General features: G+C 38.2%; 1 protein-coding gene across 2 annotated transcripts in view; it reads left to right on the top strand.

The window, feature by feature from the left end:
* MCC (MCC regulator of WNT signaling pathway) overlaps nt 1-19,991 on the top strand; it is a 240,214-nt gene that overhangs the window by 137,239 nt on the left and 82,984 nt on the right. For both annotated transcript variants that reach the window (XM_044446082.1, XM_044446083.1), the window contains 2 exons: nt 9,350-9,463; nt 15,506-15,648. In XM_044446082.1, coding sequence (XP_044302017.1) covers nt 9,350-9,463; nt 15,506-15,648 — 257 coding nt within the window. The remainder of the gene's footprint in view (nt 1-9,349; nt 9,464-15,505; nt 15,649-19,991) is intronic.

Here is a 19,991-nt window from a genome sequence, read left to right as displayed (position 1 = left end):
TGGGAGGAGAGGAATTCAGTCTGGAACCAACTTCTCAGCATAAGCTTTATTTCCTTAATAGCGGGTGTTCAGACCTCACTTGGTTAATGACTTCTGCAATATTCCTTTTTGTATTAAAACTGGGCAGCTAGGCTAGCTTTATAACATAATAAAGACAATAACTAGAAGCCTCTTGTCTTGATCTGCTGGGAAGGAGAGCAGAGGGGAGAGGGAGCAGGTCTGGTGGAGAGAGACCAGCTTCTGACAGCCAGCCCTGCTTACATGGTTAATTATCACTGTCTCTGATAGCCTCTCTGACCACATGGTTTATGTCTCCACCCCAGCATGTGTATAAATCTGCCAAATTGTGGTTAATACTTTATGCATCTAATGAAGGAGACAGGGTTCATGTTAGCTTATGCCAGAAGATGGGAGGGAGGTGTTTGTTAATACACACACACACACACACATCTATGTCTTTAAGGTACCACAAGATTCTTAGTTGTTTTTGCTACATTGGACTAATGCAACTATCCCTTTGCAAATCATTACAGCATATTATGGTTTTTGCAAATCAGGATGTGAGAGACAGAATTAGAGCATGCAAGCCTGAGGCATAGTCTTGGCAGCCAAACCATTGTTAGCTACAATGCCTGAACTGGGCTGGACTGAATGTCTAGAATGATCTATTAATGCCAATTTCTCTTATTGGATTTGTTGTTGTACTTAAGTAACAGATTGACATACAGACATTTAGGAAGGGGAGTACTTTCTTTGATGATAAATAAAGGGAAACTGAAACTTACCTAATTATTTTAGTTGGATGCCTGTTAAAGTCAAAAAAGTGGCAATCTTGTTCTTAAGGTTATGGCTGGTAACATTTTCTGTAATTTTTGGAGAATAACTTTACCACTGTTCTCGCAGATATTGTAGGGGCAGCTGGAACTGACTACATGGACAAGTAATGTAAGGTATAAGCTAGCCTTTGCATATCCTGCCAAGTAGCTGACACTGACACCCTGCTATTACAAATTATTATTTTTTCCATAGGTCTGACACAGCTTATTCTAACAGTGCTATGGAACAGAGTTGGTCTTGATTTCACAATATCCTTGAGCACAATGGAGTTTTTATTGAAATCATGAATGCTTAGTCAAATAAAGTGATTCTACCATTCTCTTTGCTACTACATATTTTAGCACAGAATTGAGGAAGAATTTTCTGGACAAGTGAGTCTGATGACCTTACTATTTTGACCATTTGAGATAGTGAATTTCCAGGATTACGTCTAGTCAGTTACATTGGGAAAATCAAAACGATCAGAAGATGTAATATTTATATGGTCCTTTGAATGATTAACTTCATTTTACAGTCCCTGAAATCTGCTGTGCAGTGACTGGGCAGTCCCTGTTTTGTAAAGAAGCTTATTACAAAATCCCAACTGCTTCTACTTTGGCCCTGCCTCTCTATGACCTACATCCAGTTCTGAGCTGTCAAAAGAATTGGCTGTTCTATGCAGCTATTGTAATAGAATCCTTTCACTGTAAAGAATACAAATTTATTTTTAAAACTTAATAAGACAACAATAACTCATACCTCTTGTATATTTTTACATTTCTACATTAGTTGTAAATGGCGTACTTCCACCCCCTTTCTCTACCACAGACATTCCCAGCCGTCCAGCCTTTTGCAACTTTCTAATGGCTGTTTCTCCCTGTGATCTGAACAAGGAGTGTCTCCTTCCTTATTCCTCAAAGCAACTTCCTCAGTGGAATTGCTGTTAACTCATTCCAGCCAAGCCAGTCCTGGTGGGGGTGGAGAGCTGAGGAACAAGGTAAATTATGTACATATCACTACTTCTGACTGTGGTCTATTGGTTTGGGTTTTGATCCACAAGCATATTTCAGATTGCTAATTACAAGCTGAGCAGAAAAGAAAGAAAAGATTTTCTGACCTACAATACACATTCCAGGACTGGATTTGCAGTACCTTTCATCATTGTAGCTGTGTGAGTCAGGTACTTAGAAAGCATGCTTTGAAGTGTAAATTGGTTCCAGGAGTTAAGGATACTGCTTATTCATTTGACATTGCACAGTATGGTCTGCTTGGAATTCACATCCCCACCTCACCTCTCCCAGCTGCCCCACCAATCTTATCCACTTCTTTGTGCAACTTCAGAGTTTTCCTTCTTCTGAAAGGAAGATTTAGAATTCTCCACTACAAACAATCTACCTTTGTTTGGTTAGCCTGCAAACTGTTGGCTTAAGGATTTTTTTGTTTTGTGGGGGTGGGGGTGCGGGTTAAGTCCTTTTGATACTGTAAATTTGACAGGATAATTTTCTACCTGAGAACTTTTTTTGAAAGAGCTTGAGTCCATTGTATTTATCACTCAATTAAAAAAATACAGGCTTCTCCATCTGCTGGTTGATGCAATCATGAAAACCTGTTCTGTGGAGGAAATAAATTTCTGGGTGTTTTGCTTCTTGCTTCTTATTTGTGCCTAATTGTCACTTGCTGTTCAGACTGGGAGGAGTGGGGCAATCAGCAGGGTTGGAGCAACGAACTGGCTGTTTAGTACAGCCATCATCTGAGGCTGCAGTGCAATCCATTCCTGAAGTCTCACGTCCTTTTGAGGTCAGTGTGATTATTCCTCAATTAAATGTTTAAAGTAGACGAATGAATGAAGGGAGATGTAAGTCTGGTCATTCATCGCTGGTTTCAATAAGCCAAATAGAAAGTTTCAGCAAATCCTAAGAAAGAAATCCATTTTAATGTGGATGTCATTACATATACTGGCTGTTGCCTGGAAGTCTTTGATTTTTTTTCTTTTCAAGGGTTTTTTCAGAAGTAAAGAAACAGTGTGAGAACAGTGAACACAGATGACTTTCTGGGGAACATTTGTGCGTGGGTGCACATATCCAGATAGATAAATTCCTGCAGTGTTTTCACTGAAAACAGATGAGCTATGGAGGACTTAATTATTATAAACTTTTGTGCTGGAGCAATACCTAACAGCAAACCTGTTCCTTGGATCACCCCTTGACATTGAGCACTGTAAAGAAATAATGTTGTATGCTCTCCCACAAAAGTTTTTTTGTCTGTTGCATAATATATGGTACAAAGTAACTTAATTAAAAACATTTTCACTGAGAAGGTTGCAACCTAAATTTTGAGAATGAGAGAGATGACAGAGAGAGGAAAGGGATTTATGTGAACAAATACTGTTACATGTACTATTTGAAAATATGGACAGTGGAGTTGTATAGTTTGTAATGTATGCACAAAATTTGCCTTGGAATTTGGCATTGTTCTTCTGGCACTCTTTGGGGCAACTTACTAGCAAGTTCCTCATAGTTATGGTAGAAAGGCAGGAAGGGCTTCTACACTTGGAAGAATTAATGTTATTTTCATCTCATAATCATGGCACTGACCATTTTTGACCAACAGGGTATAGGTGTTTTTTGAAATGTCTTTTCAAGTACGTGCTATTTCAAAGTATGTCATGAGTGTATGTATGTATGTATGTATGTATTTATTTATTAGGATAGTTTTAACCAGTCCAATATAGATAATCTCTGGATGGCTCACAATATGTATTCTTGCTTTGTTTTGATGGTTTCTTCTAAATTTTGGCTCTAAAGAATTTTTGTTTGAATATAGTATAAAAATATATGGAACAACTAGGTGGATAAAGCTGATATCAGACTTCAGTTTGCTTCATTAAAAGGAGTGAATGTTCTTTGAACCCACTGGGTTTTTTTACCTTTTTATCTTAGATTTCTACAAATAACAGCTTGGTGAAGGTATTTTTTCCTGTAAGCCGCGAGCAATCTAACACCATTTTTCTGAGCAATTCTTTTTGTTTGAAATTGTTTTTAAAGGACAATTGGTTGAGGTATTCTAGGTTCATGCTTCAAGGATCAAACAGTAAAAGCATCTTAGGGAGTTTTGAGTTGTCAAGTTAGCAATGTTCAAAGATATCTTCTCTTTTAGGTTTCCCATCTTTCTATGGTCATTTTATTTGTTAAAATGGACTTTGATTGCACTCATTTCATCATTTGTGTCATAAAAACATGCCTATTTTGATTTTTTTAAGGGGGTACAAAATTGATAGTGCAAATAACTGAAAGAGCTTATGATTGAAAGGCCTGCTAATCTGCACTAACTGATCATTTTAAAGAAATGTCTCTATTTGCAAGACAGCTATCATTTGGGTGGGAGACATTTTAGTGTTGAAATAGAAACTGAGGCAAGATACTAGAAATACCATGCTGTGCTTATGGTGTATAAGCTGAAGCATTCCTCTAGATTCTCAGAATATATATTTGCAGTAAAGCAGAGATAGGAAATGTGTCCCTTTCCAGATGTTGGTTTATTGCAACTTCCGTCATTCCATACAATTGACATTGCTGGCTAGGGCTGATAGAGTCTGTCAACATCAACCAAGTTTAAAAGCTGCTCTGCCACCTTTTTATGTTCTGCACCAGCAGTCTAGTTACGTTCTGGTTCAGTTGGAGCCCATCCCAGGCCTGGCTTGTCCCACCCCACTACCTAACAAATGTGAAACCCCCCCTCTCTATAACCCTGCTCATCCATGCTTGGAGACTTCTCAGCTGTGCTTTTCTAGTTGGCCCTGCATGTAAAACTGGTAGCATTTCAGAGAAAGCCACCTCAGAGGTCCTGGATTTCTGCCATTTACCCAGCAACCTAAATTTTATTTCCAGGATCTCATGACTACATTGCTGTATGTCATGGGTACCAACATGGCCTATGACCACTGACTCCACCTGCTCTGTATCTACAAAGCTATCTAGAGAGCATTCTCAGATTAAGGTCAGATGGCTGGGAAGTAAGGTGACAGAACAAATGATAAAATTATTTAGGGAACAATCCTACACCTCCTAGACCTTGTCTGAAGGGCCACATGATACTGGAGATCCTCTGAAAGACAGTACTTTTCACCTCACAAAGGGAAGTCAGTGATTTAACCCTCATTATCCCTTGCAGTCAACATGGAAAGGACTGTTTTAGCTGGCCTCCAAGGTTGGAAAACCTTTGAAAAGGAGGGAAAAGCATTTCAGTGAGTGGCAAGGTGAGAAAACCAAAGAGTCCAGGAGCTAACTTGAGGCCTTCCCAGGTTGCTCCCCTCATCCTTGTTGCTAGATGGGCAGCAAAGTCCATCAAGAAAAAAAGAGCAGGCCAGGAGGACAAGAATGCAAAGATTACTTCCACCTGTTCTCCCATCTTGGATTGAATGATTAAACCTCTGAGTTGGAGGGCATCTGATAATCAAGGGCAGAATTTATATAAAAAAAGTGCCTTTAATTCATTAAACAAGGCTTAAATATGGACTATGGATTCCTTTCTCTTAGGAGAACCTTACAGAAGGAATAAAGGTGTACTGTTTTAGGATAAATATACCACCAAATTGTTTCCTTTTAAAAATCAAACAAATCTCATAAGTTTTCTGTTTTCTTTCTTCATCAGATAAAGTGGATGCAGTTTCTGAAAGCTTGTGCTCTAAAAATAAGTTAGACCGAATCCTTTTAAATAAATAGCCACAGACAAACATGGCTCTGAACTTGAAGGTTATTCTGTCATTAGTGATTATCATTACTGCTAAAGGACCCTTTAGTTTATAAAGACACTCTGATATAGAAATCTGAGGTAGATCTTTGCAGAGCTTGTGGTATGCTTGGTCTTTCTGCTTGACTGCTTCACTTGTAGTATTGTGAAACACGAAATCATTGAAACTTTTATAAGAGCCTTAGATCATTTGAGTAATCATGTGCAGCAGGCATTCAAGAACCCAAGCTGCTTGGGTGGATAAAGAAGGGTGGTGTCTGCCCTGAACACTTGAGTCACATGTATGTTTATGCCATTTATAGTTATATTTGATCTCTCTGGTTGCTGAACAAATTGATCGTGTGACTCTGTTTTTACTGTAGTTACTCTAGATTTATTGGACTGTCTTTCAAAGAAGAAAGAAGGGATAGAAGAAAAAATATTATTTTGAGCAATTAAAGCAATTGCTAGAAAGTATTTCCTATCAGTGTTTCTTAAACAGTGAGCCAGGGATCATCAGTGGGACTTAGCACTGCAGCCAGTACAGTGTCTCCTCACTCACCTGTCCCACAGTGTTTTGGTTGGACTGGCATCAACAGCAGTGGCTGCCTGCACACACAGTGTGTAGGCCTACATAGGAGCTGGAATTGGTCAGAGTGTGTGAAATTGGAGGTGAAAAAAAGAACAGAAAGACGGAAGGAACAGACAACAGACAGAATGGCCAGGTGAGTATGAGAGAAGGAAGACAAAGAATGGGAAGAAAAGAGTTATCAAAGACTTTCTTAAGTAGAGGTAAAGGTGAAGAACAGGGACTCTACTGAACCATCTGGTCATAGCAATGATTACCTTCTCCACCAGAAGAATAACTTAGCACTGTGGAACTGTGGAACCTGGGTATTGGTGGTGGGGGGAAAGGAAGATGATGGAATTGAATCTAGTAAAGCTGGGATTGAAGAGAAGGATTTTCAGGTACAGGTAGGATGGTAGATCTCTGTCCTGTAAGGGACAAAGACCAGAAGGGGGATTTCAGGACAATTAGAAAATGAAAGATGGTATAGACTGGGATAAATGGAACACAAGAATCCAAAAGTTGCTCTAAAAATCCATGGAGCTTTGGACAGAACCACTTTATATTCTCACCAGTAGAGTTCTTTTAATATTGTTTAATTCTGATAAGGCATTTAAAAAGTGTGTTGTGTTGCATTCTAATTCCGTTTTGGTGTTTTGGTAATCTTCAACATCTTTCACAGCTTAATAACTGTGAAATCTGGTGGAATACATTCCCAGAAATGTTTAAAGTTTTAATCTGTTGGAGTTTTGCTTCAGGTTACATGTTTGATTAAAACTATGTCTTGGCTAACCTTTTCTCTAAGATGGTATTACAGCTCATTCATGTAGCCCACATTTGCCACCAAGTAGTTTGTAAGGAAATAATTTACCATGCAAAATATGTTAGGATTTAGCTATGGTTATTATTCTGACCAAGATGACCTAGGCCAGTGGTGGTGAACCTATGGCATGCGTGCCGCAGCGGGCACGCAGAGCCCTCTGTGTCAGCACACAAACCAAGTCTCCCCTGCATCGCTCCAGCAGCTGAGCATCGGATAACAGCGCACATGGGTCCATGCACATGCTCAGAAAGGAGTAGTGGCGCCAGGTGATGATGTCGCGAGCCATGACTCATTAGCTGCGACTCGTCCGAGCTTTCGCATGGCCAGTCAGTGCACTGCCAAGGATATTTGCTTGGACTGGCTGTGTGTTTTTTTCTAAAGTAAAACCTCAGTATTCAGGTTTTATTGTACTGTTGGCACTTTGCAATAAATAAGTGGGTTTTGGGTTGCAGTTTGGGCACTCAGTCTCTGAAAGGTTCGCTATCACTATCCTAGGCCAAAGGTGATGGCACTACTTGATAGAAATAAAAATCAACCAAAATATGTGATGTGGCTTCAGTAACATAAAACTCTGAACCAACAGAATCTAAAGTCACATTAAAATAATAATGCATGGAGACTTGTTATATGTGCTGTATTTATTGTTTTTATACTTCGTTGTAAACCACATGTAGAGCTTAAGCTGTGGGGAGCATAGAAATGAAAATTATTATTGAGGAGAAGGAGGAGGCGGTGTCTGACTTACAGTGGCCACAGGAATGAATGCCCACAAAAGTGTCTTGCCCTTCACAGCCCTGCCCTGCTCTTACAAACTCAGGTCTTACGGAGTCACTAGTCAATTTTTTCTGGAGTCATACCACTACATATTTGGTCTTTTCTCAAGAACAAATCTTGCCAGACTATTCTGATTTCATTTTTTGATCAGGTAACCTCCCTGATGGACTGTCGGAATGCTGTGGACGTAATCTGTCTTCACTTTAGCACAGCTTTTGGCAAAGTGCCCATGATATCTAGCTAAAAATAGGCTAGATGGAGCAACAATTAGGTGGCTCCACAGTTGGCTACAAAATCCAACTCAAACAGTGTTCATCTATGGCACTTTCTCAAACTGGGGAAAGGTAGCAGTTGAGGTACTGCAGTTCAGTCCTGGGCCCAGTGCTCCTCACCATTTTTAGTTTTTATTTAAATGAGGAAGTTCAAGGGAATGATTATCAACTTTGCAAATGACACAAAACTGGGCAGAATAGCTAATACTCAGGAAATAAAATTATCTTGATAGGTTGGGGTGCTGGGCTGAAAACAACAGAACAAAATAGGGACAAATGCCAAGTTCTGCACCTAAGAAAAAGAAATTAAATGCATCATCACAAGATGTGGAATACTTGGCTCAACAATACTGCAAGTGAGAAGGATCTTGGAATTGTTGTAGATCACAAGATGAATACGACTCAACAATGTGATGTGGTTACAAAAGGGGCAAATGTTATTTTAGGCTGCATTAATAGAAGTTTCACTTCCAAATCCCATGTTCTCCTTTACTCAGCACTGGTTAGACCTCGTCTGGAGTACTGTGTCTGCTTCTGGACACCATAGTTTAAGAAAGATGCAGACAAACTGGAAAAGGATCAGAGTAGGGCAACAAGGATGATTCAGGGTCTGGAAACAAAGCCCTGTCAGGAGAGTTTGAAACAACTGGGTATGTTTAGCTTCAAAAAGAGAAGACTTAAGGGAGATATGATAGCACTGTACAAGTACTTGAAAGGCTTTCACAAAGAAGAAGGACAGGGTCTATTCTTAATCATCCCAGAATGCAGGAAATGGAATAATGGCTGAAGTTACAGGAAGCCAGATTCCAGCTAGTTATCAGAAAAAAAATTCCTGACTCTTAGAGCAATACGACAATGGAGCTAATTCCCTAGGGAGGTTGTGAACTCTCCCACACTAGAGGCAATCAAGATGCAACTGGGCAGCCATCTTATAGGGACAGTTTAACTTGGTGTCCTTCACTCAATGGGGGGTTGGACCCAATGGCCTTCTGTTATTCTATGATTCCTCTTCTTTTCTCTGCAGTGAGTCTTGCCTTCTTATGCTGTGCCCCAAGTACGACAGTTTCAGTTTTGTCATTTCTGCTTCTGGCGCTAATGCTTACAATTACTTGAAACTCCATTGTACTTAAAACTTTGGTGTGAATTTTGATAAGCAAATATATTCAGTGTTAAAGTTGGAAATGTGCCAAATGGAAGCATTTGAATGATGTGTAATAGCTTGTCCTACTTCTTGAGTTAAAAATTCCAAAGTGAGAAGTTTCACGCTTGGTTTCAGCCTCTTGCATTGCCTATGCTGTTCCAGAATAAAGCTAAGCATGTTTTGTAGAAAGTGTTTAATTTTAACTGAATTTTGCTTATGTGTTACAGCTCCACTTAGCAGCACTGGCATCTCTGAAAGGAGACATCGTTGAACTTAATAAACGCCTACAGCAAACGGAACGAGAAAGGGATTTGTTGGAAAAGAAATTGGCAAAAGCACAGGTTAGTTAATTATTCAGTATGCTAAAATGATCTTGGCCTTTAATGCTGCAAATAATTTAACCAGTAAAAAGATTAGACACTTTGATCAGATAACTATCAAATAAGTGAGACTTTTAACAGGTGAGCACAGCATAATGTAGTAGTCTCCTCTATATGTCAGAGGAGGAAAAGGACAAATGATACAAAGTCTTGCTCAAAAACAAAGATGTATTTTATTAATATGTATTCCAGGAAGAGAGAGAGCAAGAAGTTATTTTTGTCCTGACTCAAGAGTCCTATATATCCTTTATGAAAAATAGAGCTCTTATGTGGTATCTGTTATTTTAGGCCATTTCAAAATTGCATTGGCCACATGTTCTCTGGCCTGTGGAACACAAGATGTTTTATTGCTGACATCATGAAGCAGGAGAAGAAGTCTTCCTATAGCACCTATTTTTAACCTTGAACATTTAGGATTAGAGAATTAATCAACTAAGGGTGCAATCAAATATGGTTGTCCATATGGTTCTTTCTCCACCAACTTCAAAGCCATTGCAAGGGTTCTGCAAGTTTGCATCATTAAAATGATTGTTTGGCTGAGCTGGGCTTCTAGTACCTTTCTGGTTTGCCTAAATATCATGGAAAATGTTCTTTCTCAGCTGGAGAATGCAGATATACTTTGGCTATTGGGCAGTATAGAAATAAGATGATGATGATGATGATAGTGATAGCTTTCTTAATCTTAATCTTTCTGATTGGTTGAGTGACATTCAAGCATATTGCTGCTCTATACAACTCTGGTGTGTCAATATTGTGTTCAATTCTGTGCCCCTCATTATAAGGAGGATATAGCAAGGTTGTGAGTCAGTATTGTGTTCAGTTCTGTGCCCCTCATTATAAGGAGGATATAGCAAGGTTGTGAGTCAGTATTGTGTTCAATTCTGTGCCCCTCAGTACAAGAGGGATTCAGCAATGTTGGACTCAGTGAAGGGACACTAGGATGGTGGCTTGCAGGGTAAGCCATATGAGGAGAGACTGAGGGAGCTGGGTCTTTTCTGCCTTGAGAGGAGGAGACTCAGAGGGGACCTGTTAGTGACATACAGGCACATTAGGGGGTGCCATGCTGGGGTGGGTCATGACCTTCCCCCCCCTGCAGTGGAGGACAGGACACATTCCAATGGAGCAAAGCTCAAGGAACCAAGTTTTAGGGTGAATGCCAGGAAGTACTTTCTGATAGTTAAGACCCCTAGGGTATGGAATGGGCTTTCAAGGGAGGTTGGTGAAGCCCCAGCAGTGAAGGTATTTAAGGATAGGCTGGACATGCACATGGTAGGCATGTTATGAGTGGAGCCGGCTGGAGCCGGGGGGTCAGACTAGATGGCCCAGGAGGCCCCTTCTGACTCACTCTGTTTCACTGTTTCTGTCAAGGAGGGAAAAACATGCCTGTGTGTGTCTTTGGGTGATTCTTCTGCTAAAATGAAATGAGCTTTAAGATAACAATAAATCAAACATTGGCACTTTAGCTCCTCCTCCCTTGGTGAACAGTTCCATGTTATGTGAGGTCTAGAAGGCGTGGGATGAATCATGTAATAACTTACCCTATTTCAACAATTGTGAAATAATCATCACTCTAAACTGATTTCAACTTCATGCAGCTGCCTTGGGAAACAATCCTATGCCTGCCAACATTGTCAGATATTATTTGGATGATGTTGACAACGACAACATTGCAATTATACCCCACCTTTTTTCCTCTTGCAAGAAACCCAAAGTGACTTACAGAGCTCCATTTTATTTTCAGAAAAAGAATCCTGTGAGGTGGATTCCACAGAATATTTGTGGCTGGCCTAAAATTACCCAGTGAACTTCGTAGCCAAGTGGAGACTAGAACCTGGATCTCCCAAGTCATCAGTCCAACATTCTAAGCCCCACACCACACTGGCAATGCTGTTGCTGCTGATGATAGGATTATTCTGAGCTCTAGTTCTGTGACCTAAGCTATTGTAGTTTAGATTTGGGTCATTAATACAGTGAAGTCGTATTTAATCACATGATCCTGCAGGTTTCTATATATCATACCAATATCACAGAGCTGACATAGTTTCTCTATCATATTTCTTACATCATCATCTTGTTGCTTTGTGTTTTTTTTCCCACGGCCTTCCAGTCTTCATAGGTTTAACAGGGCCTGGATTTCTGTATAAGAATCACCCCTTTCTATTTCAGTAAAAAGGTTGCTCATGTCTTGCCTAGAAATAAATTTTCTTCTGCCCTGCCCGAAGCGACTGGTCTACATTTGCAAGCATTTGTCTAATGTATGCCTCAGCCTTTCCTTTCTATTATATGTCAAGTGGTATTTTTGACTGCAGTTAATCCCAAGGCTACATGACCATCACTGAAATGATGATTTGAGACTTGAGTTTTATAAATATAAACTGCAAATTATCTGTGATTACCATATGGAAGTGTGATGATAAAAATGATGTAATAACTCCATGGGTGTAGCATAATAAAATGAAATATATTGGGTAATATTCAATGTTAGTCCTAGCTAAAGTTGTTCATTGAAATGAATGAGACTTAAGTTAGTCACAGATTCAAGTACCTTACACCCTATTCATTTCAATGGGTCTCATCAATGCTAACATTACTGATAATGATCAAAATATTGGAAGGGGACTAAGATTAAGTGGAAACTACAAGTGCACATTTTATTTCTTGTTCTAGAATCACTGCTGCCACTGATAGCCAAATCTTAAACGAAAAGGTCAGCTACAAAAATTAAATAGAACAACTGGCTACATAGTTTCAGTTCCTTCCCCTCACTGTAATTAATCAGACATCTTTGTGGTAATCATGCAAATGAGAAGATATTTTTCTTCTTCAAGGAAAATATATATTCAAAGCTGAAGTGGAAAAGGGATGCTATTAGTGCATTTGCAGGAATGGTGGAAGATGGTGGAGGATGCAAAATAGTCTGTGTATATCAGCTGTTACATTTGTTTAAAGTGGATCATGTTGGAATGTTCTACTTCAAATAAACAAAACAAACCAGAGTAGTAAAAAATGATATGTGGTTTATCATTAACTTGCTCCATTTTGCAAGGAGAAATGTGGCAGTAAACTGGAAGAGAACAAAGCATCTGACATTAATGGTTGGTGCAACTGGAAAATTGCTGAAATTCTGCTCATTACTTATTTTAGATTAAAGAATTAATTGTGTCATCAATGTCATCACATTTTATATACCAATAATGAGCTCGTTCTCTGTGTATGAATCTTTATGTAGCCAGGACAGTGCCATCCTTGCACAAGGAGGGAAATAGCAGCAGACTTCAGGGAAACCTCAAGGTTGGCAGACATACAGATAACCCTAAGGGCCAGCTCAAGAAAGACTTGAGTATGCTTACTGAGGGAGAGTGGGACATGGAATTGAGTATCCAGAAAAAGAGCATGGCAGGTTGTTGTAGGTCCCACTTCTTAATTATTGTTTATAAAAGCATCTAAAATATAATAGTTGCTATATGTTAATCTTAAAGTAAATCACACAGTAATTAACCTTGGAGTACTTATTATTTGGGGGATGCGGGGGTTACAGTGGTTTAAACCGCTGAGCTGTTGGGCTTGTTGATCGAAAGGTTGGCAGTTCAAATACGCGCAACGGGATGAGTTTTCATTGCCTTGTCCCAGCTCCTGCCATTGTAGCAGTTTGAAAGTATGCAAATGCAAGTAGATAAATAGGTATCGCTTCAGTGGGAAGGTAACAGTGTTCTGTGTGCTTTGGCATTTAGTCATGCTGGACTCATGACCACAGAAACTGTCTGTGGACAAACATTGGCTTCCTTGGCTAAGAAATGAAGATGAACTCCCTAGAGTCAGACACAACTGGACTTAATGTCATGGGGAAACCTTACCTTTGTTTATTATTTATTACATTCACTTTGCTTATATACCACCTTATTGGGAAAAAGCCATCACTGATGTCCTGCCTTTCCACTAGAATAGCCCACAGTGCACAATAGGAAGGTAATCAAAGAAATCAAATGGAACATCAAGAAGGAAATCCAAGAAAGATAGGAATATATATGTTATTTGATTTTTATTTGATGAAAGCTGAGGAGGGAGTGGGAAAAAAGCAATGAAGACAGATGAGTGCAAGGTCATAAAAGACTTAATGGCCCAGCAGAGGAGTTTAAACAATGTGGAATTATACATAAAGCCAGTGAAGAGTAGCATTTGAGAAGAAACATAAAGTGTTTATACTTATGGTCAGGAAGGTAGGAGAGCAAAATTTTGCAGTCATCACATACAACAAACTCACTCTGGCATATGTTCCCTGCAAACAGGCTGTTTTTCTCTGAGATCTCCTGCTCAACTGTTCTGCTGTTACCTTCCTCCAGTTCCTTTCCACCTGTTTTCCCCAATGTTCCTTGCCATTGCCAGAGATTGTCAGAGATGTGTGACCCCTACATTCTGCTCTGGAGAAAAGGGACACCTCCAGAAAAAAGGCAGCTAGGCACACATATGACTTAATCACAAAGCATGGTGCTTAGAATAGCGCATTGGAACTCTTGATGCCACACTCTGTGTTTTGGCTTTCAAGTACACCCATGCACTTGAGAAACTTTTTTGCATGATAGTCCTCTTTTTTCCCTCTAATGACTGTAGCAGTAAACTGGAAGCATTGAGGAATATGTCAGTTTTGCAATCTGTTCTCTGCAGTGATAACACTCTTCTTTCTTTGGTGACAGGGAGAGGGAGAGCTACATGCAGTTCATGGGTTGCCCATATAGTGTATATAGGAATTGATTCTGTAGTATTGACAAAGATCTAAATGCAACACATTCTGAGTGAATAAAACCCTGTGTTAAACAGCATTTCACTCATTTCAAGAGATAAAATATTTCATAGATGATTTTTATGCTATTTGTTTACTGCTAGAAAAATAAAAATGTCCTCAGGAAATGCCCTCTCACATAAAAAAATGTTTTTCTTTCTGTAGGAGACTTTAAGAATTACATAAACATGTCCTGGGGTTTTTGTTGGAGTAAAGTCACTACCAAAGGATCCTAGATAGTTATATTTTTGTTATAGCAAGTTAAAAATAGTACATCTACATGTAGTCTCTGAGTTATAAAAACTGCGTCACAAACAACCCATACTTATGAACACATGACTGCCAGAAACCCTATATGAATATCTTTTATGAAAAGCCATGCGTATCTCTGTGGAATTATGCAACACATTTGGTGATGCATCATTAGTGGCCACATAGTTCCCTAGAGATCGTCACAGCTATCTCCAGGGAACTACGCAATACATTTGGTGATGCATCTCTCAGAGGCCTTATAGATCCCTAATGATATATTAGTCATGGCTTTTTGTTCCACTGCATCCAGAGCTTAGACTCCAGTGGCCACTCTCTCAGCAGCACATTCAGACCCTGACTCTCCAGCACCGGGACCATCTCCATCATCATCAGTTAATGTTAGGCTTAATGTTAACTCAAGAATGTTGTAAGGTGCTTTAAGAACTGTTCTGTTTATTTGGTTTCTTTACAGTACTATATACTTACACACACAGATTCTTCAGTAGGTGGTTAAATTGACAATATATTATGTCTTCATTGTTAAATATGTTTAGTGGACCAAGTATAGTATACATTTTGTTTTGTATTTTAATCAACATTTTGTTTTGTGTTTTAATCAACATTTTGTTTTTGTTTTAATCAACATATTTCTGTAGGAGACTTTAAGAATTACATAAACTTTTAAGAATTACATAAACAAGATTTGACCAAAGGATAAAGGCAATACAGAATACAAAATTGCTTTGCCTTATATTCTCATATGCAGATATCCTGGAAAATAGCCTTTATGCTCTATTTTAGGCTTCCTCGTAATTTCCTAGTAAAAAAACCTCTAGTTAGATTGTTAGAGTATTCGAAAGATGAGAGAATATGTGAAATGTATCTAAATCCATATAATCCACCGTAAATCCCTGACAATAAAGCCCCAGATACTCTTCTGAACTTTTTTAAGTTATTCTGTTTTTGTTTTTTAGTGTGAACAGTCCCACCTAATGAGAGAGCATGAAGATGTGCAAGAGCGGACAACGCTTCGCTATGAGGAACGAATTACAGAGCTCCATAGCATTATTGCAGAGCTAAATAAGAAAATTGATCGACTGCAAGGAACTACTATAAGGTATCATGATTCTTGTGAATTTTGTCAGCCATACACCAGCATAAGGCTACTTCTCAAGTCTCTTCTCAAGTCTCATTTTCCTGTCTAAGCAAATCTAGAAACCTCCTTGGGTAATGCCCCTAATTCCTACATTGCTAGTTTCCCCTTTCACCCTACCATTTACCTAATATCCGCATCAAATTCCCCAACAGTTTTCTCCCTTAAGTCCAATTTCCATATAGTTGCTTAATTTTATCTTAATATCAAGGTAACTGGATTTGCAGGCATTCATATACATATTGAATATGTCCAATATATATGTACATACTGTTTCAGTGAGATGCGTCTTACACTATTAACTAGTGGAAGTTATATTCTTTTATATTTATTCAGCATTTCTGGTATATAGATGGAATCCTAAATATGCATAGTTGCAAATGTTGCATTTCCATTACAAATGATACAGATGACATAGCAAATTGTTAAAAAGCCAGCAGTAATTCCTAATTTTCTAATCTTATAGGCAGTGCAAGAGATTGGGATAGTTTTGTAAAGTTGAATCTTCAGTAATATTTACAATATCACTACTTATTTTAGAAAACTCCACTCTAGTGAGAATAAGAAAAATATTAGTATGTCTTAGAAATACAGCTGAACCTCAATTTTTACAGGTATGGCTTTTGCAGTTTTAGTTATTCTCAAATTTCAGTGTGCGACTACACACTCTGTTTTCGGATGTCATGCTCTTTGTCTTGGTACTAGCCAGCCTCACTCACGTGTGTCTAGAAATATTTGCAGTTTTTTCCATTTTTGCAGGGGTCTTTCACTCTTCTGCAAATGTGGAGGGTCAACTGTATGTGGAGCGTGAGATAAACATGACCTAATAACATAATTAGGTCTTAGTGGATTAAGATTATGAACGTGATACAATAAATTAAGTTAAGCTTAACGCCAAAAAAAAAAAAAAAAAGTTTAGCTTAATGCCAAAAAAATACCTTTTTAAGATGCTGTGGTTGGGAAAATCATCAAAATTTTAAACTCAGAATGTTATGTTATGAAAAGATACAGAAGAGGCAAATTGTGCTAAAACTCTATTTGATATTCTAGCCCCATTGTTTATAGTACATAGGCAGTTTAATCAGAAAAAAATGCCCCAGCATTACTCATGTCTAAACAAGCAGAAGATTACAACCTTAAATGCACTTGTTTGCATTATTTTTGTGCCATTCCATAACCAAAGTATCCTGGATAGCAGATATTACAAAAAATCTCAGTCCTGGAGAAACAATTGATTAATTCCGTGTTGCTAACTTGCTTTTTTGAAGAAAAAATCAAACCATGTAAGAATTTTTGAGATCTAAATTACAAATTTTAATTTTTATATTTAACCTGATGGAATATAAGATACATAATTCTAAAGCAGTAGTGGGCATCTGTGGTAGATTTGACCATTTTTGACATCCTGTTGAGGTCTATGGGTATCTCCCCAGAAAATAAATAAAATGATGGTTTGCCAGTTGAGATTTTTATTTGTATTTGGTAAAATAAACTCCTCCTGCTCCTCAATTATTAAAAGATCAAGGGTTGCATGGAGTAGTGGTGGTGATAGAAGAAGGGAACACACTCTATGTGCCCATCCCTGTTCTAAAAATTAAAAAGTTATATGATGAAAGATACCTGGTACACTCATTCTTCTTAGGCCTATTAAAATTCTAATACTCATGCTTTTGTTTAAATGGACCCTAAATGCATCATGACAGCTTATCTGTCCTGAATCTCTAGGCAAATTGCCTGTTCCTCCAGTTCGTAGATGAGACAATATTTGACTGAACCCACAGTAGTATAAGAATGTGGCTCTATGCATTATGATATACTGTATTCAAGCACTATTTCCTTATACCCATCCAGAGAGCTTCAGCTCTGTGTCAGAATGAAAATGAAATAGATAATGATGATTTAATTTAATAAATGGTGAAAATACCTTTTCAATCACTGCTGCCATTAACCATCTTACTGAAATAGCAATGACTGGAAAGGGGTAGGTGGGCTGAGCATCATTTTAAAATATGGCTCTATAGGGTTACATCACTTTCTTTAAATGCTATTTTGGTGTTACTATATTTTTTTAGAAACAGAACAAAACAATGCCACCCTATGTAAAAGGTGAATTTGAAAAATAAATAAGTTTTAAAATTGGCACACCACTCAGAGGTTATACAAAATATCATATACAGAGGTATGATAGGTTCACCTACCTGAGAGATAACTGCCTATGTTAAAGCCACACCTCTTTTTAAACAGGTGAAAAAGTAGCTTTAAGCCTGTATACCCATGTGGCATTGCATTACTCTTCCATCCTTCTTTGAGAAGCTGGATTTTCCCCAATTATTTTTTTTAAGATAGAAACAGCATTTGGAAAACACAAGAGGATTACTAATGGGTGTTAATCTTGTGTGAATCCCCCATAAAATATGGTTGAACTTCCACTGTGATTCCACAGTACTGAATCATTTTTTGCCATTATAATCATATTATTCATTTATATCTTCACATATTTGTTTACAATGAAGAAATTATTCAAGTTTGGATCATTTATATGAAATCAGAGGATCAATCATCAGTTCTTACAGTTAAAGACTATGCAGTTAGCTTGCATCAGTTCTGCCCCAGTGCATTTTTACCCATGAGACCTTCAGAACAGCAAAAGTTCTCACATCTGAAATTAAAATCTCAAGTCTGAAATGAGCAAATTGAGTTTTTCCAAATACCCTTAATTACTAAGACCAATTAGCTAAAAATATGTTGTTGACTTAAGTTCATGTTAGCCCCTAATTGGCTCATGATATTGATTATATTGTCACCCAAAATTAGAGGAAAGCAATAAAGTGCTAGCAAACAATTTTATACTTGTATATTATATATGTTTAGCATGCATAAAGTTTGTGAAAAGTGTTTAATAGATGGGGAAGTTTTCCCCATCTTTCTCTAACAAGAAAATGTTTCCTTTTCCATATTGGAGAGCATTGCACTTCATCCATTCTGCAAAGGTTATAAATCTTTTTTAATTTTACAAAATTAATTTCTTAGAAGAGAAGAAACAAGTGTCCAGTGAAAAGTAGATCATATGGGGCTTTGTCACATAGTCTTTATCCGGAAGAACTAAAATTGGAATCTGCCTATTTAGGAGAAGAGTTGGCAAAAATATTAGCAAGAATATAATTGTGACAATTCTTGTATTCACAGAGGACCCTCACACCTGAGGATATCAAAGTGCTTTAGCAGCACTAATTAAAACAGAATGGATGTTGGAAAACAACCAGTACCTAGATGGTGTTTGAAGCCATGAGAGAAATATTATGCACACACCCTGTCAACACCCCAGATGAATTTGCTAGTGGAGATGAGGGTGGGGAATGCATCTGTGTTTCATTTCAGTAGTTCCCTGCATTATGCTTAATGAAGGGAAGCAAACTCTATGCATTACTGCCTTCTTTGTTTCTCTTTTGTATTAAGAGAAGTCATTTCTTGATTTAAAGCAAGAGCTGGTTGTTGTGATCTGATCGAATGGCAACAGGATCTACCAGTTCAGCAAGCAACCTGCTAATTGCAGAAAGGAAGCTGTAATGGTTAGTCCATCATACTGAGGTTATCTGCCTACATCCTAAGATTACAAAAGGCTTAGCTATCTAAATATATTTCATGGTGCATTGTTGGTTCACATTAGAAACCTGTTATGTTGCAAGAGGGATTCCTGGTTGATTGAATAATGGCTTACAGTTTTTAACCTCACCCTTCAGTGAAATGGTCAGGGTGGTTTACAATAAAATGTTTAAAAGTACAAGCAGAAAATCTGTCAAAGCAGGAATTCCCATAATATACAAGTCAGTTGACAAGAAATCAGAAGTGTTAGGACCAGCAAAATAAATAAATAAATAAATAAATAAATAAATAAATAAATAAATAAATAAATAAATAAATAAGAAAGAAAGAAAGAAAGAAAGAAAGAAAGAAAGAAAGAAAGAAAGAAAGATTGATTTCCCTGGTGCTGGGATGATATCAAAATAGGCATGAAGTAAGCTTCACTAGGGACAGCATTCCAGTGTTCTTCAGGGCTGATTAATTCTTCCAGTGTGCATTAAAACTATACAGTGGTACCTCAGCTCACAAACGCTTCAGTTCACGACCAAATCAGGTCGCGAACAAAAATTTCATAAAAATATTGACGCAGGTCGCGAACTCCACATTGGGTGGCAACCACAATCATAGCCTTCTCCCTCCCACCCCGAAGGGGGGAGATGGCCACGATCATGCTGGAGCGGGGGCGGGGGGAGATGGCCGAGATTGCGCCCATCTTTCCTGCAGGA

This window comes from Varanus komodoensis, unplaced genomic scaffold (genome assembly GCF_004798865.1).
Source record: "Varanus komodoensis strain SLA01 unplaced genomic scaffold, ASM479886v1 scaffold5, whole genome shotgun sequence".
In the NCBI taxonomy this organism is placed as follows: domain Eukaryota; kingdom Metazoa; phylum Chordata; class Lepidosauria; order Squamata; family Varanidae; genus Varanus; species Varanus komodoensis.
This window is presented reverse-complemented; position numbering and strand designations above follow the sequence as displayed.